The sequence below is a fragment of the Zasmidium cellare genome, assembly GCF_010093935.1.
Source record: "Zasmidium cellare ATCC 36951 unplaced genomic scaffold M409scaffold_12, whole genome shotgun sequence".
NCBI lineage: Eukaryota > Fungi > Ascomycota > Dothideomycetes > Mycosphaerellales > Mycosphaerellaceae > Zasmidium > Zasmidium cellare.
The window spans coordinates 832,174-856,770 of NW_022986956.1; the positions used below are offsets into that span (position 1 = coordinate 832,174).

Below are 24,597 nucleotides of genomic sequence, written 5' to 3' on the forward strand. Positions count from 1 at the left end.
CAGTTCGTATGAAGTCATTATGTAAATATAGAAAGTACTTAGTCAGCGTAGACCGGGTCTCGGAATTAAGCCTTGCGTCGCCTACCATGGGAGAGCAATCAAAACAGTGTGATGGATTACGATCAGTCGATGTCCCACGCGTCCCACGTATTCCCGTGTCCCCGTAGTCCCTCGTGTCCCACATTGCTCACAATCTGAGTCCGGGGCATTACATTCAAATATCCGCCTAGGAAGCGCCTGAGATGCGAGAGGGAAAGATGGTGTTGTGAGCTCGCCACTTGACGATGAAATTTCACGACAAAATCTTTCTTCACTTACTTGCTGGCGTTACATGGGCGTGTTTTCATCCCCAACCACGCCACTCTCTTGACCTCAAGAGACGAGGGACCTTGCCATCCCAACACAACGGCAGTACTGCATTGCACAATGTGCGAGTCTTCCATCACGACCACTTTTCGGAGCCGACCACAGTATTCATAGCGGACGGCATTATAGTCAACGGAGCAGTGGACGTTACCGATACAATACAATGCGATGGTCGATACCTTATTCCCGGTCTTATAGACAGCCATCTGCATGTCTCTGACATATCGGACCTAGAAGATTTGAGTAGCTATGGAGTTACCACTGCTTTTAACATGAACTGTCTCAACTATACAGCATGTGCAATACTGGCGGATCAACCTGGCCTTACGAAAATTTTATCGGCCGGACTTGCAGCTGTCGGACTCGGGAGTCATCACCAACAGCTCAGTGGTTTGCCTGCGGATGAAACCATTAACTGCACGTCCGAAGCTACTGACGTAGTATCCCGGGTTTTTGGGAATGGTTCACAGTACATGAAAATTGTATCCGAGTTGAATGGACCTACGTTGGACGTACAGCGCGCTGTCGTGGGACAAACACATGCAAGAGGACACCAAGCAATGACCCACGCTACCGAAATGTACTGGTACGAGCTGGCGGTTTCATCCGGCAGTGACGGGTTACAGCACATACCCGCCGACAGGCCACTGACAACAGATGTGGTAATCCAGCTCCGGAAGCAGTCACAATTCGTTACTCCCACTCTGAACATCTTCAAGCTCTTGGACAGCGAACCCGGCTTTGTGCCTTTCTTGTTAGGAAGCAATACCACGAACGGATCATACGCTACGGCGAAGCAAAATGCGAGAGTCCTTCACAGAGCAGGAGTGCCCATGCTGGCGGGAACCGATGCGATCGGCAATATAGGTGACGGATCTATCACAGACCCCTTCGGCCTCACGCTCCATTGGGAGCTTCAACATTTTGTCGACGCTGGAATGACTCCAGCAGAGGCGATTCAGTCAGCAACAAGCTCTCCTGCCTTCATGCACCGCCAATTTGACCGAGGTTTGATTGAGGCCGGGAAAAGGGCAGATTTGGTCCTTTTAAACAAAAATCCGCTGAAGAATATCACGAACACGTTAGATATCGCGAGGGTCTGGATCGGCGGTATTGAGTACAGGAACATTAGCAACCTTAGCTAGTCCTTGGCAGCTGTTCATTTACTGATAGATATGGCTTCAACTCCAAGGTCGAATAACGAATCCAGGTAAATCGCTTCGACTCAGGCCTAAATGAGATCGTCATCCTGCCGCTTTATTACGTTCCTCAGTGTTCAACCTATGTTATGACAAAGCTCGACCAATCGTCATAGCGAGTAAGTAAGTGATGACCGAGCTGACAGGGACTTGGGGACAGACCTGGCCGGAGCCCACACGCTCAAAGTCGAAGGTAGAAATGGAATATCCGATTGCTTTAGGAAGCCGAGTACTGGTGACATCGTATGGAGTCACAATGTGCTTTGTTGGGCCTGATTGTGCCGTGCTCGATAGCCGGAGCGCGTGGTAGCTATACATGTTAAAAGTATTCAAGCTGCGGAGAGCTCTACCAACGTGCAGCTACACTCGGTTTGTTCGCCAACGCAAGCAGGAGCTGGTCACAGAACAGGCAGTCTGACGTATTCATACGTGTTGTATACATGTTGTCATAGTCCTTGACTCGAGGCATCGACGCCCGATCCATATTCTTATGCCGGACATATTCTTGTCTGTGAATGTCCCTGACGGCACAGCCAGCACTCGAGGGTGTATGGGTAACAATCGTATTGCTGGAGTGAGGAAACTGTGTCGTCTAATGATGCACTTGACATCTTCGTTCGGCAAACATGTCACAGGCGGCCGTGTCCAAACAGCTGTCGTGAGGAGGAGCTATGGAGAAGTGCGAAGACCCCAAGCCACGTGGAAGCTTAGTGGAAGGCTTGTCGATATGCTTCAGCCTTGTAATGCAGCCGAGCCCGGCAAATACCCGAGAGAGGTCGCTGTGGTTGAGAGGAGGTGCCAGCAGGATGAGATGGGAGAGGTATCATCGATGTCGCGATTGTGAAGCGTGCGTATGGATTCAGAGGAGAAGGAGTCCTGACTCGACATTGCCAGGCCGACAATAGGGGCCTCAATCGAGAGAGTGCCGAAGATACATCGGCGTGGGACTTGTTGAGTTGAGGTAGGTTGGCCCGTGTACATAAGGGTGGTGCTGTGAAAGAGTAGCAAGACGCATCACTCCTGGAAGTTCTTCCATCGGTACGGCTTCGTCAGAGGGCAGAATGAAGCTCTCACACCTGCTGCCTGCATGAGTTTCCCTTCTTGCAAATTTTAGTCAGACACAAGATGGATCAGAGGGGACGACGTACGTTCCACCGACCCCTGCTCTGGCCAACATCAACGTCTTATACTTCTCGGTGCCCAACTCGCTGGACTCCCCTCACATCACCGGCGTCACCGCCACTGACTACGAGTGGTGGTGGTTTGATACTGAGTCCAGCGATTTGAACACCTCCAACGTCATTGCTTTCTTCACGAACACCCCAGCAGCCTTCCAAATTACAGCTGGCTTGCCAATCACTTCGATCATCGTCAACGTCAAGCTGCCAAATGGCTCGACAACCCAGAGCGGTGGAGCTGCCATCCAAGGAGCAACGATCAAGAGCGGTGCCAAATATGGAAATGGAGCTCAAGGCACTGGGGGGAGCATCGGAAACTTCACTGTGGCCCCAGACCTCAGCGAGGCAACCATCAAGATTGAAATGTTCTCATTTCCTGGTATACCGACTCCAATCCGGGGTTCCATCAAGTAAAAGAGCGTAAGAGTCGTGCAGACAAAGATAGAGAGTTCGGGCTGACCTTCATAGATCGCACCGGCCCACTATCCCTGTACAACGAATCTGAACAACGGCCGGCGGGCTGAAGATCGTACCACACGTGGGCTGGTCGAACGCATTGCCAGCTGCCTCAACGACCGGCCAATTCGAGATCCTGGGTGGCGAGAAGTTCACTGTCAATGGCTTCGGCTATCATGACAAGACCTGGGGGGACACCATCTTTGAGACCGCCATCGAAATTTGATTCTGGGGTCACGCTCACTTCGGTCCCTGGTCCATCGTCTTCTTCAACGGGTCTGCGACCAGTGGCGAGCCTTTCGCCGATGCGTACGTGTCGAAGGATGGCAAGCTATTGGTGAGCTCTTGTCAGAAGGGGAGCGTATTGTTTGACCCAACCTACGACACCTTTTGCATTCTGCAGAGCGCTGTGGTACGCATGCCCTTACCGGATGGCGGCTTGCTGGAGGCGAGAGTGGTGACCACCAGCATCCAAGTGGACTATCCCTTGGTCTACTCAAGGACCTTGATCAATGCCACAGGTGGCAAACTTGGTGGGCCGACATACAGTGGACCGGGGACTGTTGAACACTTTTCGGTGTAGTTTCGATGCTGCGAGAAGAAGAAGTAGTGCTCCTGACTGATCTGTAAAAGTAATCCAGCTGGGAATGTAGGAGAGACTGTGAATACGTACTGTTTTTGAAACCCTCCATTGGTCGATTAGTTCGCACGTGGCCAGCTGGAGTTGGAAGAAACAAAGTTTCTTGCCGATGTGGAGAGCTGTGCAATGGAACGTGTGGCACGGTGCCGCGATACCGAAATACGACTATGCGTGCTGCTGTACCCTGCGTGGCGTTCGCAGCAGCTGCGATGGCGTGCTGATCCTATCCAGATCCCTTCTCGCGAAATCGGCTTGACCAAGCTCAACAGACAGTTATCGCCGCGCCATGTCAGTGTCTTGTACCTGGTCCTTAAAGCACTCAAGACCTGCTAGTTAGACGTGCCAAACACAAAGAAAGCCATTGAGAGATTCAAGCTCAAACGAGGTCGCCGTCAGCCGAATCGATATCGAGGCTTGGACACATACCTGCTTGGAGAGCCGCCACGATGAGCGGTGATAACGAGGCCTTGCCTTCGAACGAGAAGGGCGAACTGGACAAGCTGCCAGCCGCCCAAGTCTTCAGCAGCAAAGATGTCGAAACTGAAGCTTCCGCCCAGAAGGCTGGCGACGCCGTCGAAGCCGCCGTCACACAGACCCACATGTCCTTGTTGGAAGGCCTCCGACGGTATCCCAAAGCAGCTGGATGGTCCATTCTTCTCTCCACCACGATCGTCATGTTGGCATATGATACCATATTGCTCGGCAGCTTCTACGCATATCCGTCATTCCAGCGCAAGTACGGCGAGCCGGCCAAGAAGGGATACCAGATCCCAGCTTCGTGGCAGAGTGGACTTTCTGATGGTTCGAACGTTGGCGGGATAATTGGGCTTATCCTGAACGGGTTCCTCTCCGACCGGTACGGGCACAGGAGCGTCATGCTGGGAGCGTTGGTGGCTACCACGGGCTTCATCTTCATTCTCTTCTTTGCGCCCAACTTGACGGTCCTTCTGGTGGGCGAGATTCTCTGTGGCATCCCGTTCGGCATGTTCCAAGGTCTCACCACTGCGTACGCCTCGGAGGTTGTTCCTGTCGTGTTACGACATTACTTGACCTCGTACATCAATCTGTGTTGGGTTTTCGGGCACTTCATTGGCGCTGGAGTGTTGCGTGGGTTGCTCTCCCGGACGGACAAATGGGGCTACAAGATACCATTTGCCATCCAGTGGATCTGGCCTGCACCCCTGTTCATTGGCATCATCTTCGCACCCGAGAGTCCTTGGTTCCTGATCAGACGAGCTCGATTCGAAGACGCAAAACGGTCCTTGCGAAGGCTGGCCACAAGACCTGACGATGCAGAGCTTGATGACAACCTGAAGCTGATGATTCATACCAACGACATCGAGAGAGAGGTCCAGAGTGGAACGTCGTATTTCGACTGCTTCAAAGGCGTTGATCTGCGCAGGACAGAGATTGTCTGCATGGGTAAGGAAGTCAGTGTGGATGTGCGATCCCGGGCTGACCCGATCCAGCGTATCTCATTCAGTATCTGTCAGGCAACGGTCTCTCTGGATACTCGACGTACTTCTTCGAGCAAGCTGGACTGTCTACAACCGACTCGTTTGATCTCACAATGGCTCAGTATGCGATCGGCTTCGTCGGTACAGTCCTTTCGTGGTTTCTCATGGCTCGCTTTGGACGGCGGACATTGTATCTGACCGGCATGGTACTTTCCAGCATCTTGCTGATGATCATCGGATTCCTGGGCTTGGCATCAGATCACAATGATTCTGCCAATTGGGCCAAGGGGGCGCTGTTGTTGGTGTTTTTCTGCGTGCACTCTTTGTTCATCGGACCGGTACGTCTCGCCCTTTGAAGCCATAATTCCTCGCTGACTGCAGGTACAGCTACTTTACGCCATCATCGGAGAAATTCCATCGACCCGACTCCGCCAAAAGTCCATCGTCCTCGCAGCAAGCGCTTGGAGTATCCTGGGTCTAGTCAATGCCAGCTTGACGCCGCACATGCTCAATCCAACTTCGTGGAACTGGGGTGCAAAAGCCGGCTTCTTCTGGGGAGGTCTCAGTATCCTATCGACGGTGTGGACCTACTTCAGGTTGCCTGAGGCCAAGAACAGGACTTTTGCGGAGCTGGACGTCCTGTTCAACAACAGAGTGAGCGCCAGAAAGTTTCGGACGTGTGCCGTTGATCTCTCGAATGGCACTGTCGCTGAGGGAGCACGAGATGCGAGTGTAGTTGGTTGAACACAGTGATAAGGTTGTTATGAGTTGCGGAGTTTGGCGAGGTGTCGTGATTGCTGGAAACAAGTGAGGCAAAATACGGCCGCAAAAGTACATCAGTTATTCCAGGCAAAGTGGAGCGCATGGAATCGTCGTTCCTCCGATTCAATAGCCTCTGAGGCTCCTCGTCGTACTTCATCCTGTTCAGACAGCTTGTAGGTGATAGACATGAGTGCAAGCGGAGCAAGGAGGACATGAATGTTCTTCCTCTTGACCCCTGGCCGCTCAATACTGCTATCGATATCGGCTCTGTGTCCGATTGGACAAGCCGGGCATATGCACGGAGGCGCAGCTGAGCAATGCTCCACGAATTGACTTTTCCTCCTTCACAACAACAACAATTACACCGACGCGACTTTTCCTTTCATCACCACGAAACAAGGCTGCTCCTATTCATGATCCCGCAGAACCCTTTGCCCACGAGAGTCAACCGTGCGTGTAACAGATGCCGCCGCAATAAGTCTCGAGTCCGCTCCTCCGTCCGATCCCTTTCCCGGGCAATTCTGATAAATCGACCAGTGTGACAGCTACCGCCCATGCTCACTATGTCTCCGCGCAAATGCCCAGTGCGAGAACAACTCCTCGCCTCAACAGGTTACGACAGGCAGCCGTATTGAATGGTCACATACTAGTCCACCCAGTGGGCCGAGCGGTGCTGTCAAGCGTCGAAGGCTGAATGAGGCAGAGTCCGATCAGCGTGGCCTGAGCCGTGCAAATGAGAGATCCGCGCAGCACAATCTACCTCAGGACAGGCGCTCTGTTGATTTCCTTCAAGGCTCCAGTGCCAACATCCAGGACGTCGGCGGCGACTCGACAATCAGCATTGCGAGGAAGATTCATGCCCTGCGCAACCAGCCGGTTTATGGCCATGATGTAGATGCTATACCAGGAGCCAACGATAGCCCGTTGGCGCATCAGCTGACCAACTCCGCAAGTACATCATCTTATCTGACGTTTCCGCTCCCTAATGACGCAGATATCGATGAGCTACTGGCCGAATATTTTGCTTCAGTCCATTGGTTCTCACTGGTGATTGTAACGCCCAAGTTCATCGTGGCATATGATGCCGTCCGTGCAGGATATGCCACAGCTCTTGAGAAGCCATTCCTGCTGTTGTTGTCCACCATCCTCGGCTTGTCAGCGTGGTACCGCGCCCACAGAGCCTTTTCCCACAATGAACGGAGCCGATGGCAGAACCTGAGCAAGAAGATGGTACACAACGCTGAGTCTCAGATCGTGGACATCATGGACCAGAGATCAATCACCGCGATCCAGACACTGATCCTTCTTGGCTCATACTACGTATACCATGGCCGCCCCAATCTGTCGTTCTCGCTCGTCGGCGCAACCATCAAGGCTGCGCAATCAATAGGTCTGCACAAATCTTGCCCACAGGCTACTAGTCTTGATCGAGAGGAGCGAAAGCGTGTGTGGTGGACAATCTACACCTGGGATCGGTGGGTAAAGCCACACCCAGCGTATGCCTGACTAACGTTTCTAGGTTCTCCTCAGTGAATTACGGACGGCCGTTCGGAATCAGTGAAAAGGTGTGCAATGCGGAGCAGCCTGAAGATTTGCCGGAGGTACCGTTGTCGGCATACGATCAACAAAGCAGCATATGCTACTCTACGTATCAGCGCGAGCTGAACAAGCTCTATCTTATAGCCTCGCCAGCAATCGAGCGAGTCTATCGAACAGAGGACGACAAACACATCAAAACCACCGAAGAATACCAAGTGCTGGTCAGCGAAGTCACCACTCAGATCTGGCACTGGCGGCAAAACTTACCCAGACACTTGCTTTTGGACATTGGCGAGGACTGGCCCGCTTCGCTGGATCCTGAAGACAAAGCGTACAGACTACAGTCTCTGTCACTTTACCTCACATTTGACAGCCTCATCTTGGTATTGCACAGGCCTTTCATGAAGCGACGACTCGATTCCATGCAGTCAGACCTGTCGGCACCAGCAGCCTCGCCCAGACGAGCTACGACCAGGGACGCATCAAGCCACGAGCAACTATGGAACGCTGCAGTACGCACGGCAAAGATCGCCGAGCTGCCCCAGCTTGCACAACATGCTACCGACGGTCATCTGATCAACTTTCTCATGATGAACATGTTCAACGCAGCGGTTGTTCTCATCGTTGTAGCATTGTCCCAACCACTAACAGACCGTGCGCAACAAGCCAAGAGGACTGTCGCTCGAGTACATCGGATGCAATCGGCTTTAGAGCACAGATCTGTCCTGTCCAAGCAGAGCGCAGCTGTCCTCCGCAGCCTGGTTGAATTGCTGATAAGTCGAGAGTCAGATGCAATCCTTGCGCCCATTGTCTCGGGATTCAGAGACACGTACGCAGATGACAACGACTTTGAAGATACAGATGCACTAACAGTCAAGGATGCTCTGAGTATGCCATTGTACACCAACTTTGAGCTAGATCATTCAGGTGTCGGGAAGAGCGGGCATGAGTCTACCGCACGACTCCAAACTGGCCTAGAATCGGTCCAGCGAGGTGGGTATCATCGCCACTGCACGCGAAGCATGATCATTGACAAGTGTCAGCATTTGCTGGAGTTCCAACCCTACTTCCGGGGAGCCACGGCCAGTCGCAGCGACAATCAGTCGCCCCCGAAGACTTCGACCCACAAGAAGCATCAAGTCAGGACGTTCAACCTCCGAGCCTTGCCGAATCGAGCGCTGGGATCGACTGGCAGACTCTGGAGCCGGGTGCTGACACTGGTGTTCACTGGATTTGGGATCCGGCTTGGGACAACCTGTTTGACCAAGTTGAGATGTAAACGCGTCACTCGTATTCATCACATATGTATGGATTCGCCGCTCTGCACAGGTATGCTTGGATTAAAAGCAGCACTCGCTAGACCTTCTCTCCCGTACTCGGCATTGTGACTGTCGCCGCCGAGACCTTCACCTCTTCGTCGTCAGCCACAAACGCTTTGTCCCCGAAAGCCGTCGCGATCTCCTCGAGCGTATGTCCCGCAGTCTCGACGTAGTAGAAGTGTGCCAGGCCAGCCGAAAAAAGACAAAACCCGCCAATGACCAGGTAGAAGTACCCGTGGATGCCAGCGAAAGCATCCGGCGAAACCATGCCAATGATGAAATTGAAGATCCAGTTGGAAGTCGTTGCCAACGCCATCCCTTTCGCTCGGCCTCGCAGGGGGAATATCTCAGCCGGAAGCAGCCAAGGCATTGGTCCCCACGTGAAGCCGTAAACAATGTTGTACAGCATCACGAAAGCGTACTGGCCGTTGGCCTTCGTGGTGATGTCCAGGTTCGCTTCGTTGAAAACGCAAACGATTGCGAGCATCACAGCCATGACCACACCTCCCAAGATAAGCAAGGGCTTACGACCCCAGCGATCCGCCAGCCACCATGTGGCAACCGTTGCAGCTGTATAGGGCAGAGCATTGGCGGCAGTATAAAGCAGCGAGCGGCGTTCGCTGAAGCCCGCGGCGGACAGAGTTGATGGGAGGTAGAATGAGATGATGTTGATGCCTGGCCAAGTCGAAAGAATCAGTACCCAGCCACGACACAGCTTCCCGATCTGGCTTACCATTGAGTTGCGCAAACATCTGCACAGTCACGCCGACTATCGTGCGCTTGCGGTATCTCGTGAACATCTCTGTCCAGCTGGAGCTTCCCAGGCTCTCTTCATATCTGACTGCCTCTTGAATCTCCAGGAAAGTGGCTTGGACATGCTCGGCCTCGGTGTCTCCGTCAGGCGTGTGCAGATCTGCAACGACCTGCAGACTCTCTTTCAAGAATCCTGCCTTAGCCAGCCATCTTGGAGTTTCGGGAAGGAAGAAGCTCATCGCGAGCAGAATGAACGACAGCGCGATCTGTACGATGAACGGCCCTTGCCATGACATTTTTGGCTGCGAATCCAGCAGGAAGTTGAAGCCGTAGTCGACCCAGCACGATAGCATGTATCCTGCGATCAGGAAAGTGTATTCGATTCCGACCATAAGACCACGGCGATGCGCTTTCGCAATCTCGGTTTGGATGATTGGGACGGTCATGGAAAGGAAGCCAACGCCTAGGCCCTGAATTGTGCGGCCAGCCACCTAGAAATCATGAGCATTAGCGACTTTAATGGCTGGGAGTCCAAAGTGTTGACTCACGAAAGTTGCAAAGTCTGGGGCAAATATCTGCATAAAGGCTGAGAAGAAGTAGATGAAACCTCCGAGGCGGACACACTTCTTCCGCCCGATGATGTCGCCTAATCTTCCGGCAATCAAAGCTCCCACGGCAGCAGATGCTTGGAGGCAAGCTACTGAAATTCCTGTAATGGTCGGATCGATGGCCTCAGTTGTGCCGTTGGCACCGCCGTAGTCGGAGAAGAACTTCTTAATGAAGACTGGGTTGACCAAAAGACCAGACATGATTCCAGAGTTGTATCCGAACAACGCATCGCCGAGGCTGCCGAAGGCGCAGGTCGAATAGAGGAGCCATTTGCCTTTGATGGGGTAGCGATGTGTGATCTTGCTGGGTCGGAGTTTGCGTTCGAGCCAGGAGCTGGATGGGTGAGGTCCACTGTTGTTCTTGATAATGGTCTGGTTCTGTTGGACATGTTCGGATGCTGTGACGGAGCCTTTGCGTATCTCGGTTGAAGACATGGTGGTAAAAGACTTCCAGTTTGATTGAAGAGTCTGCTTTTGCTCGCTGCAATGCCCCTGCTTGAATGAACTTTAGCATTCACGCCGCACAACGTGTGCTTTTATGTCCTGCTCCCCTTTCAGGCCAAGGCTGTGGAGAAACTGGAGAGGCTTGGAGTCTCCGCACGGCATGGACAGATGGCACTATCTGACTTCGTCAAATCCCGCTCTATTGCGACATGTACTGGACAATTATGTGGCATCTCTGTCGGCAGAACTTTGGCTACGAGCCGTACCTGCCTACTTCGGAAAAGCGGCCGCCGGATACGCTACGGTTCCGGCGGAACCGCCTGAGGTCTCCGACGGATGGCTTGTGACAAGTCGGTTGCGGCGGGCTCGGGGCACCTCATTCAGTATTTCTCGAGAGAACATGGTGCGGAAGGCTGAGGAGCGTAATTGCCGAGTCAATATGGCTCAAAAGTACCTTAACCACGTCTGCGACATCCCCAGCCCTCATTGCATCGCCGTTTTTCAGCCATCCACTGTCAAGACAAACACGACCATGACTATCCAGCAGATTTATCATACGAAGACTTTTGAGAACGTCAATCAGGATCCAGACCATCACAACTTATCCTTCGTACTCAACAAGCCCGGGGATGTCACCTACGAGCACCGCACAATCCCTCAACTAGGCCCATATGACGCCCTCGTCCATGTCCACTATACCGGTATCTGCGGCTCAGATGTGCATTACTGGAAGCATGGCCGCATTGGAAATTATGTCGTCAATGACCCTATGGTCCTCGGTCACGAAAGCAGCGGCATCGTCGTCTCGGTTGGGTCAAACGTCACATCTCTGGCGATTGGTGATCGAGTAGCCATGGAACCAGGTATCCCATGCCGGAGATGTACTCGATGTCGAGGCGGAAAGTACAATCTGTGTCCACATGTGAAGTTCGCTGCAACGCCACCCGTGGACGGCACCTTGACTAAGTCCTATGCCCTTCCGGAAGACTTCTGCCATCGACTCGCCGACCATATCAGTCTACAAGAGGGCGCTTTGGTGGAGCCGCTCAGTGTTGCAATTCACATTGTCCGGCAAGCAAAAATCAAGCCCGGACAGAGCATTGTGATTTTTGGAGCTGGACCTATTGGTTTACTGTGCTGTGCGGTGGCGAAAGTCTTTGGCGCAGTGGACATTGTCTGTGCGGACTTGTCAGAAAGCAGGCTGAACTTCGCAAAGTCATACGCTGCTACGCAGACCTATCTAACCAGGCAGCAAACGGCAGAAGCGGCGGCGGCGGACATCCTTCGCACATGTGGTTTATCAGAAGATGGCGTGGACGTTGCCATCGATGCCACAGGAGCCGAACCTTGCATTCAAACTTCGGTCCATTTGTTACGAACTGGAGGCACATACGTGCAAGCAGGAATGGGAAAGTCAGAGGTGGTCTTCCCCATCGGAGCTCTTTGTGGCAAAGAAATCACGGTCAAAGGTTCATTCAGATATCAGGAAGGAGACTATGGACTTGCCGTGGAGATGCTTGCCAAGAGTCGTCTCTCTGTGAAAGAGCTTGTGACAAATGTCGTTGGGTTCGATGAGGCAGAGACGGCGTTTTGGAATGTTTCCACGGGGAAAGGCATCAAAACTCTGATCAAAGGCGTGGACGTTGTTGATGGGCCGGTAGATCGACTTGGTACAGAGGATGTCAAGACGAACGGGCACCCGGCGTACATTCAGAACGGAGACTATACCCGGAATGGCTGTTGTTGAGACCCTCTCGCGGTTGGTTACCTCGTTTGATCGACGCTCTTCATCGATGTTGCAAAACTTTGCTCCACCAGGAAGAAGTCATATCACGCCGCAAAATCCTGACTGTCAAGTAAAGATTTGGCCGTATAGCTGGACGTCTGTACTATAGTCTACTCTTCAGCACGGGAAAATCTATTCGATCGGGCAATTCGTTCTCCAACAACTTGACATTCACGTAATTCGGATTCAGTTGATCCAGGCTGGTCACTCCAAGCAAGCGCATCGTCGTCTGGATCTCGTCCGATAGAACTGCCACTCTGTTAGCCAAATTTTGATGATCGTTTTGAAGCCGACCTACTGCGAACTGCTCGCTCAACGCCAGCCGTGCCGTAGCCGGTCAAGGCATACAAAAATGGCCTTCCAAAGCCGACTGCTGTTGCGCCCAGACATAACGATTTCACGACGTCCGTACCTCTCCGACAACCTCCATCGACATACACTTCCAGCCGTTCAAGGACTTGCGGATAGAACTTTCGAATCTCAAGCAGCGTCTTCAAAGAGCTCGGGGCATGGTCCAGCTGTCTGCCTCCGTGATTACTGAGGTAAATCCCATCAACGCCGGCTTCCATTGCTAGTTGTGCGTCTTCTGCTGTCTGGATGCCCTTTAACACCACTGGACCAGTACTGGCCCATTCCTCTCGGATCCACTTCAGATCGTTCCAGTCGAGAGTTGACGTGTGGATTCCACGGGGTACGAAGGCCTCGTTATCCAGTTCCGGTAGAGGGTCCAACTTTTCGCCCACTTGAGCTTTTAGCAGGGCATCCGCCTCTCGTTTCCCAATCACAGCAGAGTCCACAGTAACGACGAGTGCTTTGAAGCCGAGCTGTCTGGCTTCTCGAACGAGCTCCCTCGCTTTTGGCTTGTCGACAGGTACGTAGAGCTGCCAGAACAATGCCCCTTGGCTGCCTTTCTCATTCTCAGCCTTGAAGCAGGAGGCCATTTCCGAATGAGCCGTCGAAGTCGCATTGCTTGTGCAGTAGGGGACGTTGGCCCGAGATGTCCCTCGAACGATGCAAAGCTCGCCATCAGGATCGCCTAGTTTTGCTCGAGCTGCCGGTGCGGCGAAGATTGGAAGTGCAGATACGTGGCCCATGATATTCTGACGTGTGTCGACTTTGGCAACATTGCGAAGGACTCGTGGACGAAAGGTCACCTTACTCCAGTCACTCCTGTTTGTCTGGAAAGTCGTTCCTGTGTTGGCCGAGGTGCTATAGTACGCCCACGCATTCGCAGACGCAGTCTCTTTGGCGATATGCTCGAACTCGTCGAGGTTTTGTATGTGGTTGATCGGCGGCCGTGATGAGTTGGTGGCCGGAGTGATTATCGATTTTGTTGGAGGTTCGATAATCTTGAAGTCGCCGGTGACTTGACCGAGGTGGTACTTCTTATCAAGATGCTTCTGAATTGTGCCTTCGGGGTGCTCAGCTTCGTATTCTTCGGTGGCATCCTTTCCCGCATAGGCCAGGATACTGTTGACGCCGCCGGGATGTTCGTGGAGGAAGTGTGTTACATCGTAAGCTTGGTCTCGGATCACCACCCAACATGATTCTGCGGAGGAGTGGGTGCTGACTTCGGCGGTAGTCACCATCTTGATGAATAGGAGATCCGGCTTGGTATGTGTGTCTTCAAGATGGGGGGAAGTGGTATTCTAGAAATTGTCGAAGATGGATGTCGTGCTCGCCGATTTCGCCGATGACATTGCCGATAAGAAAACTCGTTAACACGGCCAGTACTTTAATAGGTCTCGCAATTCATTCGCTTCCGGTTATCCAGTCCTTCTCCAGCGCTTGGTCTCGCTTCTGAGCCAATATTGTTGCATGCTTTGTCAAGCAAGTGCTGGGGGCAGAAAACCTATACATATCCAAGTGGTGTTCATCGGACGGAGGCCGACCGAAGGATTGACTCCGCCTCGAACAAAACCCCGTGGAGACCGTGGAGAAAAGCAGACTCTTGTCTCAGCCGTCAATCTATACAAAATGGATGCGATGTCTAGCGAGAAGTTTGATACTAAGTTCCTGTAGTCACCAGGAGATCCTATCGAAGCAAATACCGACAGCGCTCCATGGAGTTTTCCAGCTTAGATGTTCTCTACATCCTTCACGCAATCGACTACTACTCAAGCCCGTGAAAACCTCTTCTGCTGAATCCGCGTTGGTCTACTCACTGATCTGGCTCTACTCAGCGACGAGCAGGAAGACCAACTTCGTTCCCCAGAGACTACACTTTCGCACGAACTTGGCCTCCTTTCTCCTCATGCACAACAACATCCGTGAACAGTATCACGAATCCCGATGGTCCAGCCTGCTTCGTATGCCCTCGCAGAGGCCATTGTCCATCAACTTTCGGTCCCTCTGGCCATCTCGTGATGACACGCCGCAGAGTAGGGATCTTGATTCCCCTGACGTCTTTCTGGTCATAGGTGTAGTGGGCCGCCGGCATCTTGAAAGCCAACGGTGCGTAATCGAACCTCCGCAACATCAAGTTCTTGTCGAAGTAGAACAGCCCGACCTTGCAGTGTGTTGGGTAGTAATCTGGAAATGTCACTTCCAGACATCGCCATTGCTCGCCGTTCTCTTGATGTCCGTCGACTTCTCGGCTCTCGAAGCCTGGCCAGCGAAGGTGGAACGGAAACGTAAGGTAGTTATGGAGAGCATAGCCGGCGAAAGTAGTTACATGGAGATCATCCCACGGCGTATTGTACGTATGCTCGGCAAATGCCTCCTACGGATTGTCTCTTGAGGCGATGATAGTGCCACCCCCGTGTTCTATCCACGTACTCTTTCGTGTATACACTTGTCGATCGTCGCTGTTTCCATGGCCTAGGCCCTGGAAAGTCACTTTGATGTTCTTGGTATCGATATGGCATGTTGCATGGTAATAGCCAGGTGGACCCTTAGCTACGAGTGCATCACCCCTCCAGTCGAGTTTCAGTTCGATTGATTGGACTTCCTCCCAGCGCTGCATTCCGCCGTGTGCATTGATGACCGAGGTAGTCAAGTCTGGTCTGAGAGCCATTAGTATCTTGATATACTACACTTTGAGTTTCCTCCATACTGTTCGGCCATCGTTGGCGTCGATTTCTCGCTATTGCTCATGCCTTTATGCAACTTCCAACATGTGCGGCACTCACCCTGCCAATATGGAAGTCCTCAACTTAGCAGTCGAAATGACGAAGGACTATGTACTCAAGTAGGCAGGATCCGTTTAGTCGTCCATCTTGCGGCCGAAAGATCCTTGATCCCATTCTGACGCATCCAGTTTGGACAGCTCCTCGGTCTGCCTCTATTCAAACTACAAGATTAGTATGAGAAGCCGAGGCTGCCAGGATTCCATATATGCTTTCAGTCACGAGGCTGACTATCTCATGTACCAACCAGTGTTCTATCGCCCGACTCTGGACTGCAATAGTATAGAAAGACGTCTTATGCAGTACTTCATACATGCTCCTCGTAACGATATCCCGTCAAGTGTGGAAAATCCCTTACATAGCGTTACAATTCTCTCATTTGAGGGTTTTCTGTTCGTCTTCATATGCACTACTCAACGATGTCGCACTCAGCTGCCTGTTCGCTTTTATTTAGTACTATTATTCCAGGAACGTCCAAGTCCCGATACTTACCTCCTGCGCAGAGTCGTAATCGTGAAGAGCAAGTAGATTATCGAGTGTGGCTGGCTCGACTGCTGCAGTCCTCGCAACTCCGACTGAAGACGCTATCTGTAAGGGAGGAAATTGATCTTCAATTTTCTCGAGCGACAAAGTATCCATGTTTGCATGGACAATATCCCGGCAGGCATCGACTCGAGGCCTTCGAAGCGTCTCGTAAGTCTTTGCCATAGCTTGTGTAGTCTTGCCAGATTTGATCGCTCGACATATCAAAGTACCTAGGACAGTTGCGTCTTCGATCGCCATTGCTGCCCCTTGTCCAGCATAAGGAGGAAACGTGTGAGCTGCGTCGCCAACGAGGATGGCTCTGCCGCTGGTGCTGGACCAGGATGGAAGCTCCGGCAGTTCTGCGGTTCGCCAGAGAGTACAGTGTTTCGCCTTTGCCAATATGGTGCGTATGGCTTCTGAGAAATCTTCAAACCTGGCCTGTACAGCGATCATGTTATCAAAATGGCTTGCGTAGTGGCTACCGTCGAAAGAATGCTTCGAGTCAGACGCGTATCCCTCTCCAAAGATATGATCATTGACCTGTAGGTGGTAGTTGTTCCTCTTTGTCATCGTCCAGTCAACAATGGATCGAGATGGGCCCAGCCAGAGGTTCATGGCGTCCTTTGATGATTCGTAGATATCGCGGGTACTCGAATGCTCTGCCATGGTCGCCCCAGGGATGTCGACTAAGAATGTGCTATGTGAGGTAGTCTTCAGGCTGAAAGCCTCCCCGGGATGCAGGTACCGTCGGACGGAGGAATCGATACCTGATGCATATCAGAGGCGACCGAATGTAATGAGGAGGGCGTACCGTCAGCGCCAATGACTATGCTGGCTTCTATCAGCCTTCCGCTTCGCAATGTGGCCTTCACAGTGTCGCTGCTCTCTTCAATTGTGCTGACACTCTGATCCCAGATGATCTCAGCTCCCAGTTTTTGAACATGCTGCTTCAACATGGTCATCAAGTCCGCACGATGCACCATAGCCGATGGCCGCGGTAAGACAAGTAGTCGTGCGCCATCTGATCCTCGCCGGACATCTACGCGCTGTTTGATCTCTGCGATCCGTGCAAATTCTGACTTCAGACCTAGTCTTTCCAGGCAAATGGTTGTATTTACGGTGAGACCGAGCCCTCCACCAATGAACTCCTCTCTGTTCTCGGGTCTATGTTCAATCAGTACAACATGGACGTCGCTACGCAAGAGATGGGCTGCGGCTATCAACCCTGATATGACTGCTCCCACAATGCAGATGATTGGGCTTGCTGGCAAAGTACTCATAATAAATGAATTCGGAATTGCAATGGAGATCGAAAGTCGACCGACAAAGAAGGGCGACGGGAGCTGCTACAAGATGGACAAGACGCGGATCAGGATGATCATGGATCCCACACCACCGGCTTCTGTCAGCGAGCATTATCCTGAAGTTGTCATTATTGAGTCAGCTTCTCGTTCCGCAAGGGTGTCTAGAGTAGATCACTGAAAGCGTTCCGTTCCGGAAATCAATCGTGGCCGTCCTTACTCCGACCGCTTGCGAGAAATGTACAAAGCAGGAACGCAGAGTACGGCGGCACCAGCACAGATACACAGTCCACTAAACACCTGGCCCCATTTGTAGCTGTTAGTATCCGAGTCTACCAATACGCCAGCAATGGGTGCTCCGACCAAGGCCGCGAACGCTACAATGGTCCACAACATTCCAGATCTCGACCCAACTTGTGTGAAGGCCGACAGCCTTGCCACGACGACATTCGGTATCGACACCACAATGCCCGACATGAATCCCACAATGACAGCCCAGACTGTCACGCCAACGACGTTGTTAATTGCAAGCCAGCAAAGAACAAGAACTCCAAGGCCCAGTGAGCCCATGACTAGAGTCCAAGCTGGCCCTATGGCTCGTGTCTGGGCCACGAAAGCTGGGAGGATGCGTCCTGCGAATGATCCAGCATTCATGATAGCGATGAGATAGAACGCATACTCTGATCCAACCCCGAGGGTGAACTGTGCATATGGAGAGATGGTGAAGGGTGGTATCCAAAAGCCTAGCTCGACAAGAAAGAGACCCAGGCAAAGGCAGGTAAATGCGGGCTCACGGAAGGCCGATATGTCGAAAAACTTTTTCAAAGAGTGTTGTTCATGCTCAGTTGCTGAAGAACCAGAACTTCTGAGCAGGGCTGCTGCCATCATCGAGGTCGCTAGCAGCAGAAAACCGAACACACGGTTCGTCCAGATGAGACCAATGTCTGGCGTCAGTTGTCTGAACATGATCGGAAAGATAGTGCCGCCGATAGCAGAGCCGGTCGACGCAAGTCCGAGCGCAATGGGTTGCTTCGTGCTGAATGCCTGAGCAACGGTTGATACAGCGGGAACGAAGACCAGGCCACTGCCTACAATTATCGATTAGCGCTCCCATGATCGAAATAGGCTGTACTACCTACCGATGCCAACGCATATACTCTGCGACAGAAAGATCTGATAAAACTTCGTAGCGAGACTAAGCATGAAGTAGCCAAACACAATCAAAGTGTAGCCAAGGTAGAGGAGCCATTGCGAGTTGCCACGATCATAGACTGGCCCGCCGATGATGGCGACGAAGAAGAGCAGGAAGACTTGAGTCGTGCCGATCCAGGAAATCGTCGACGGCGTATATTGATGAAGTGTGAACTGCTGATAATATGACTGATACACTCCAAAAGATGTGGCAATGCCCCAGGTGTTCACATAGATCATGAAGCATCCTAACGTCTTGGTCCAGGCTGCTACTCCACCGTTCGGGGGCTGCTGATGTGTGGGAGATGCTTGGCTGGGCATAGAGAGAAGCAGTCCGTGATTCGACGATCTGGAAGGAGTCGTTCTAGAGCTTGTAATTTCTCAATGAGCTGGAGTCGAGATAACCGCGCCGTCGCTCCTATTGTACTCCCTAGGGCGCGAATCCTGCATACGCCCACGTCCTGTGCCACGAGCTTCCCAGCGTTTGGCTTTAGGCACATTATGATTGACCACTCTGCAATCCTCTTGTTGGAGAAGCGAACCACTTCGTTTCAATTGTAGTCATAACGTAACCATATTTCCCGCAGAACACAGGGCTCGCAGCACATGATGTGTTTTGGAGCTACTTGTAGTGCCATACAACACCGCCATTTCCTACTTCAACACCGCCGTGGCGTTCACTACTCAGCGTTTGACAGATTCATGCTTCTGCATAGTTGTGTGCCAACCTCGACCGCATCGTTCACTAGTTCCGAAACGTCTTCGAGACCTGCCACGGCTTCTGCCTTGGAACGAAGCGTTGCCGCTGGCCCAGGAACGTTCAAGGATGCCACCACACGTTCGAATTTGTCGATTATAGCCTCGACATGACCGGAGCTTCCAGGAAGACCAGGGTATTCTCATGCGTTGATGGCGACATCTGTACCTCTACAGCGTACGATGATAGCGCCAGTGATTAAACGAGTGTCTTTGGTTTCTATCTCGAATTTCATACTGTCTGATATCTTCCGGGTCCCTGTGTTGGACAACAACATATCATTCATGTTCAAAGGATCTCGGAGGTCTGTTGATAGTGCAGCTGCGATGCTGAACGGAACGCTGTATTGGGCCGAGACCAGGCTCTCCGGAAGGCGAATCATATGAGATGCTCTTAGAGCATTGGCACCCCCAGAGACGGTAACTTCCTCGATATCCTCGGTGGTCCACATCTTTTCAGCTTCGTCTGTACGCTTATTGATAGCATAGACGAATGCCTGAACGACCTTGTGGACGGGCGAGAGCTTGAGCATCATGCTCTTTCCTCTCCACTCATGACCTAGACTTTCTGTCAGGTGCTCAGGCTGGGGTTGGGCGAGAATGCGTTGAGGAAGCCCTTCGGGTTTTCGATTACATCGGAGGGACCAACAACTCCCTCTTTGGCCAAGAAAGCGGCTTCAACGCCCAGCTGTCCGCTGCGGGCAGGATGTAATCGTTTTGTCATGGCCCCTGTGTTGACGAATGCCATCAAACCTGCTGAACTGGAAGCTGCAATCCCCATTGCAGATGCAGTAATAGTGGCGTCCCATCCCATTAGCCGGCAAACCGCAGCTGCGGTGGCAAGATGGCCATTCAGGCCTGGGTTGTGGAAGTGGCGTTGTTCTTCCACATCTTTAGTACATGCAAAGCCAATGCGGGTGCACAATTCGTATCCTACGGCCATCGCTGTAAGAAGTTCCTCTCCACTTTTATGATACGCCGCAGCAACCGTCAGCAGAGCTGGAAACATGGCCGAGGCTGGGTGAGTCGTGCTGATGACGTGCTCGAACTCGAAGCAGCCTGCTGCAACACCATTGAGAAAGGCAGCGCCAGATAAGGAAGTTGACGTTCCATCAATGGCGGAATATGCGCTACCATTACCACCGTATCCGTATGTTAACTTCACCATTCTGGTAGTAGCTTGATAGACAGGCTGGACGACGCCGCAAAGCTGAAAGGGACCCTTCATCAGTATCTGAAGTTGATCGAGCTCAGTGTCCATTCAGACGAACCATTGATGATACAGTATCCATGATGAAAACTGGGAGCAGCTCCTGGAAGTCCCGAGGGATGTCAGACCATTGCAAGTTGGCTGCGAAGTCCGCCAGCCTTGCTGTGTACCCCTCATTGTCTGATTCTGATGCCATGACGCAATTACTGCAGAACTTGTCGGCAACGAATGACCGCTGTAGATGCGGTTACAGGACTGTGCTAATATCTTTGTCTTCAGGCCGAGAACGGGCGGTGATAGCGTCACAGCTCCGGAGCTCGGCATGAGTGCCTGATGGAAGTGGCAGCCTGATCTTCACCACGCAGGATGTACCAAATATTGACAACGGCTCTCAACACCCTGCCACGGAAAATTCGGAGCAAATTGACATTAATAATGAGCATTCAGGTTGAAGGCATGAGCAAATGAGACCCGTTCTCGGCCAACACCAATCCCACGCGAGGGATCCTTCCATTCCACTTAAGGGCAATGCTGTAGTCTTTCGACAATGCTGGAGTAGGGCGACGAAATGCATCTACCTTACCCTCCTCCCATCCTGTCTTCAACCTCGTCAGCGGCAGATCCAAGTACCCTTTGGATGTTCTGATAGTGTCACGCTATCTTGAAGGGGGACGTTTGAAGAAGCAGTACCTCGGAGGCCACCAGTCTTAAGAGAGATCCGAGACTGATGACGGAAATTGGAGGAGAGGAGCTGGATTCCACTCTCGCCATCGCCAAAAGCCTGGAGCAGAGAGTGCTGGACAAAATTGACGCTTTTAACGCCCGCAATTTCGATCCTTCATCACCAATATTCTACTTGAAGCACCCTCAGTGGAGAGTCGAGATGCCTGCTGCTTTATCGAGAAATGAGCTCACACTCTCCGAGCTCCTGGCGGCTTTCCAGAGATTCATTGCACATTGCCCAAGATATCATTTGCGAGCTACGAGTTTCAACTCGACGGTCGACGTCTCTGAGGGAGTCGCCGACGTATTCGTAGACGTGGAGGCGAGTGGAACCTGGAAAGGCATCGTGCAAAGACATGTCACGCTGCATTACTTCAAACGGTTCAAGGGAGATTGGCTACATACAGCGCAGTGCACCATAAATGGCGTTGACTTGGAAATGCCGAATGCGGCATGAAAGGACTACAGTGCTTGAGGATGCCTTGTGCGGAGCATACCAGAACTGTTCCAAATCGTCGGAACTATATACATCATTGCTCTCCGGATGGATCTGTGAGCAAGTCAAAAGTATTACTGTTTCTAAACTCATGTCTTCTGCATTCAGCCCTCAACAAGCTATGTGTTGGTCTTGAAATCCGCAATGACGGCATAGAAGCCAGTGGCGTTGTAGTGAAGGTTCATGCCATGGCCAGTGTTTGGCTGGACGTAAGCTCGGAATGTCTAGATATTGTATCAGAGAACGATGGAAAATAGCGGTGAATGTGGGACCACTCTGCGTACCCTGGCTTTGGGGTAGAAAGACTTGCCAGCCTCGAGTATACCGTAACAATAGTTACCACAAAATATGCGATCGTATGCCCCAGAAATGATCTAGGTCGTGTTCTCAGCTAGGGGTGACAGTCATCAATCGCACCATCACAGGCCCATCGTAATTTGGCGCTAGCATGGGCACGGCTGTGAGAAACTCAGATACCGCAAATGGCTGCTTAGAAGCCTCAGCGAGTTCCAGTACATCAGGCGAGAAATACGGCCAGGCGAGGAATGAGTATTGGTTGGCTCGTTTTTCCGGCCAAGTTAAGAAGCCTTTGCTACGGTTGTACCAGTTCCCGGAGAGACTCTCGGCCGCCACTTCAAATTTGCTAGAGATGGCAAATCCTGTAGCGAACGAGGAGTTGGTGCTGTATCCTGTAAGCACAATACCGTCGGTCAAACTCTGGTAGTGTTCTGCCAGGTTGGAGGTAATTACACTGCCGAAGCTGTGTCCAATGTGGACGACATGAGACGGTGCGTGAATGGACGAGTGTAGCGTGCCGCGACGGAGCAAGGAGGTGAGGGCGACGAGAACGGCAGTCTCTGGGCCTAGCTGCTGGGTGGTGTACGGGTCTGTGGTGGTCGAGTGTCCAGTCCCAAGCCGATCATAGGAGAGAGTGGAGAAGGAAGCGGTGGTTGCGGCCTTGATGTAGTTGTATTCACTATCAGCACCTTCGAACTCCCAGTAGCTGCTATCGAACCCCTGTGTCCTATGTCAATGTTACTGGCTCGATCGATGAAACGATCTTGCATACAATGTCATGTGTCAAGACCTGTACATGTTGTCCTTCATCGCCGGGACTGCAGCCATCTGAGGGATAGCAGTATTGCGCAGCAATGTTGACGGAGATCGAGATATTCCTAGAGCCAGCAAAAGGCGATTGAGCGGCGTAAGCCCAGGTTGTAACGTTGTTGAGAAACTGGACCGAGTCCAATGAAGACTCGAATGGGGCAAAGGCTGGTGTTTCGGATGGGGCGGTGATGTTAAGGGGAACTGTGAGATTGATGCATCTGTACGCCGTTACTGCTGAAGTGAAGAGGGTCGTCGCCAAAGCGTACGTCCTCATCATTGCGATCCCCAGGAGCTTGTTAAAAAGACTGACTGGAACGACAGGTCACGCGAGAACATGGCAGATGGTACATACCAACGAGCAGTGATTGGAATTGGCATAACGATCGCAAGCCCTTGCATAAACATCCTTCGACCCTAACAGATCTACCACTGCCGCCACCTTCAGCCGACAATCCCTCCGCCCCTCGCATCATTTTCCCTCGTTCGCTCTCCCAGCACCGCATGGCACCAGCCGCATTTGCACATCTCGGCTTTGGCCTACATGCCGATGTACCATGATGAGGCTTGGGACACCTCTTAGCCGCGAATCTCATCCGTGAGCAGCAGGCTGGTCGCAGTCATGAAGGTGCGTCATACAACAGAGGCAGAAGCATAAAAGGTCAGCCTTGTCATGAATCCGTCAAATGAGATCAGTCCATTTGTCAGTGGCATTATCAGCTTCACAGGGTGACAGAAAGCCATCCCCACTGCTGGCCTCGACCAGGCGCATAGCAACGCTTGAAGCCCATCTGTCAAGTCCACGCTGCGACTTCCTACAGACGATGAGAACAGTCATTGAGTGTGCGGGCGATACGGAAAGCCCGCTAAAGAGTGGAGACCGATCCCAACCATTTCGTCCACATCGGCACAGCCTTTGATACCGAAAGTACCTCTTTTGGAGGTATAAAGGGTGGACGTGGCAGAGCACTGCATTCAACGGAACTTTTATGATTGCGAAGATGCCAGAAGCAGTGTTTTGGGGACAGCCCCTGCTTCATCCAATTTGATCATGCCACCGGCAAATGCAAGGCTGTAGTCATCCACGTGCGTTCTGCATTGTCAGCAATTGTAAGCAAGGCCAAGACGGCAGCACTTCAAGTTAGTCTCGTCTAGATGAATGACCATGCTCCATGCTCACCAACGACGAAGTGTACTGTTCAAGGTTGTAGACGACCGTGAGTCATTTGTGATGCTGCCCTTCAATGCAAAGTCTCAAATTCTTGCCTGTACTCTCGAAGGGCAATCGCATGATGCAGGAAGCTCTACGTCAAGAGCATGTCTAATGAAGTATTCATATGGAACGACGTGCTTGGCGCCTGACTCTCTCAATCAGTCTCCATGCTTCACCAGATGTTTTGTCAACAAGTCATCCAGCCACACTGCTTTCGGAACATTTTCTCAAAATAGCTTCCTCACCCGCCTGTGAAACACTTGGGATCGCGGCGGTCACTTGCACCTGAACCACCATCTTAGGAAACGCCAGCTCAGTTTTGCGCACAGCAACCCTTTTGTGCTTTCTTTCCAGGTGATTGAAATTGCGGATCACTTGCGCGTACGAGGCTCCAATCACGTCGGAAACGTAGTAGGGTACACAAACCATCTGATCAGCACTCT

At 52.1% G+C, this 24,597-nt stretch overlaps 9 protein-coding genes across 9 annotated transcripts; 4 read left to right on the top strand and 5 right to left on the bottom strand.

The window, feature by feature from the left end:
• Nucleotides 1-242: 242 nt before the first annotated feature.
• On the top strand, nt 243-1,511 carry M409DRAFT_65548 (uncharacterized protein; the record flags this gene model as incomplete). The annotated part of the gene is made up of 2 exons (XM_033816564.1): nt 243-265; nt 413-1,511. The coding sequence occupies 2 exons, from the start codon at nt 243-245 to the stop codon at nt 1,509-1,511; spliced, it is 1,122 nt and encodes a 373-aa protein (XP_033669572.1).
• A 2,774-nt stretch (nt 1,512-4,285) lies between these two features.
• Nucleotides 4,286-6,040, top strand: M409DRAFT_65549 (uncharacterized protein; the record flags this gene model as incomplete). Its single annotated transcript, XM_033816565.1, has 4 exons — nt 4,286-4,354; nt 4,400-5,261; nt 5,309-5,634; nt 5,684-6,040. 4 exons carry the CDS (start codon nt 4,286-4,288, stop codon nt 6,038-6,040), a joined length of 1,614 nt encoding a protein of 537 aa, XP_033669573.1.
• A 2,913-nt stretch (nt 6,041-8,953) lies between these two features.
• On the bottom strand, nt 8,954-10,712 carry M409DRAFT_21425 (uncharacterized protein; the record flags this gene model as incomplete). Its single annotated transcript, XM_033805850.1, has 3 exons — nt 8,954-9,591; nt 9,650-10,160; nt 10,218-10,712. The coding sequence occupies 3 exons, from the start codon at nt 10,710-10,712 to the stop codon at nt 8,954-8,956; spliced, it is 1,644 nt and encodes a 547-aa protein (XP_033669574.1).
• A 409-nt stretch (nt 10,713-11,121) lies between these two features.
• On the top strand, nt 11,122-12,899 carry M409DRAFT_65551 (uncharacterized protein; the record flags this gene model as incomplete). The annotated part of the gene is made up of 3 exons (XM_033816566.1): nt 11,122-11,124; nt 11,305-12,378; nt 12,894-12,899. 3 exons carry the CDS (start codon nt 11,122-11,124, stop codon nt 12,897-12,899), a joined length of 1,083 nt encoding a protein of 360 aa, XP_033669575.1.
• A 2,330-nt stretch (nt 12,900-15,229) lies between these two features.
• M409DRAFT_21428 (uncharacterized protein) lies at nt 15,230-15,573 on the bottom strand (the record flags this gene model as incomplete). Its single annotated transcript, XM_033805851.1, has 2 exons — nt 15,230-15,512; nt 15,563-15,573. 2 exons carry the CDS (start codon nt 15,571-15,573, stop codon nt 15,230-15,232), a joined length of 294 nt encoding a protein of 97 aa, XP_033669576.1.
• A 2,104-nt stretch (nt 15,574-17,677) lies between these two features.
• Nucleotides 17,678-18,973, bottom strand: M409DRAFT_65553 (uncharacterized protein; the record flags this gene model as incomplete). Its single annotated transcript, XM_033816567.1, has 2 exons — nt 17,678-18,549; nt 18,601-18,973. The coding sequence occupies 2 exons, from the start codon at nt 18,971-18,973 to the stop codon at nt 17,678-17,680; spliced, it is 1,245 nt and encodes a 414-aa protein (XP_033669577.1).
• A 1,006-nt stretch (nt 18,974-19,979) lies between these two features.
• M409DRAFT_53322 (uncharacterized protein) lies at nt 19,980-20,814 on the bottom strand (the record flags this gene model as incomplete). Its single annotated transcript, XM_033812339.1, has 2 exons — nt 19,980-20,642; nt 20,680-20,814. 2 exons carry the CDS (start codon nt 20,812-20,814, stop codon nt 19,980-19,982), a joined length of 798 nt encoding a protein of 265 aa, XP_033669578.1.
• A 531-nt stretch (nt 20,815-21,345) lies between these two features.
• Nucleotides 21,346-21,798, top strand: M409DRAFT_21431 (uncharacterized protein; the record flags this gene model as incomplete). The annotated part of the gene is made up of 1 exon (XM_033805852.1): nt 21,346-21,798. The coding sequence occupies one exon, from the start codon at nt 21,346-21,348 to the stop codon at nt 21,796-21,798; it is 453 nt and encodes a 150-aa protein (XP_033669579.1).
• A 158-nt stretch (nt 21,799-21,956) lies between these two features.
• Nucleotides 21,957-23,221, bottom strand: M409DRAFT_21432 (uncharacterized protein; the record flags this gene model as incomplete). Its single annotated transcript, XM_033805853.1, has 4 exons — nt 21,957-22,061; nt 22,122-22,211; nt 22,261-22,854; nt 22,907-23,221. 4 exons carry the CDS (start codon nt 23,219-23,221, stop codon nt 21,957-21,959), a joined length of 1,104 nt encoding a protein of 367 aa, XP_033669580.1.
• Between the last annotated feature and the right edge of the window lie 1,376 nt (nt 23,222-24,597).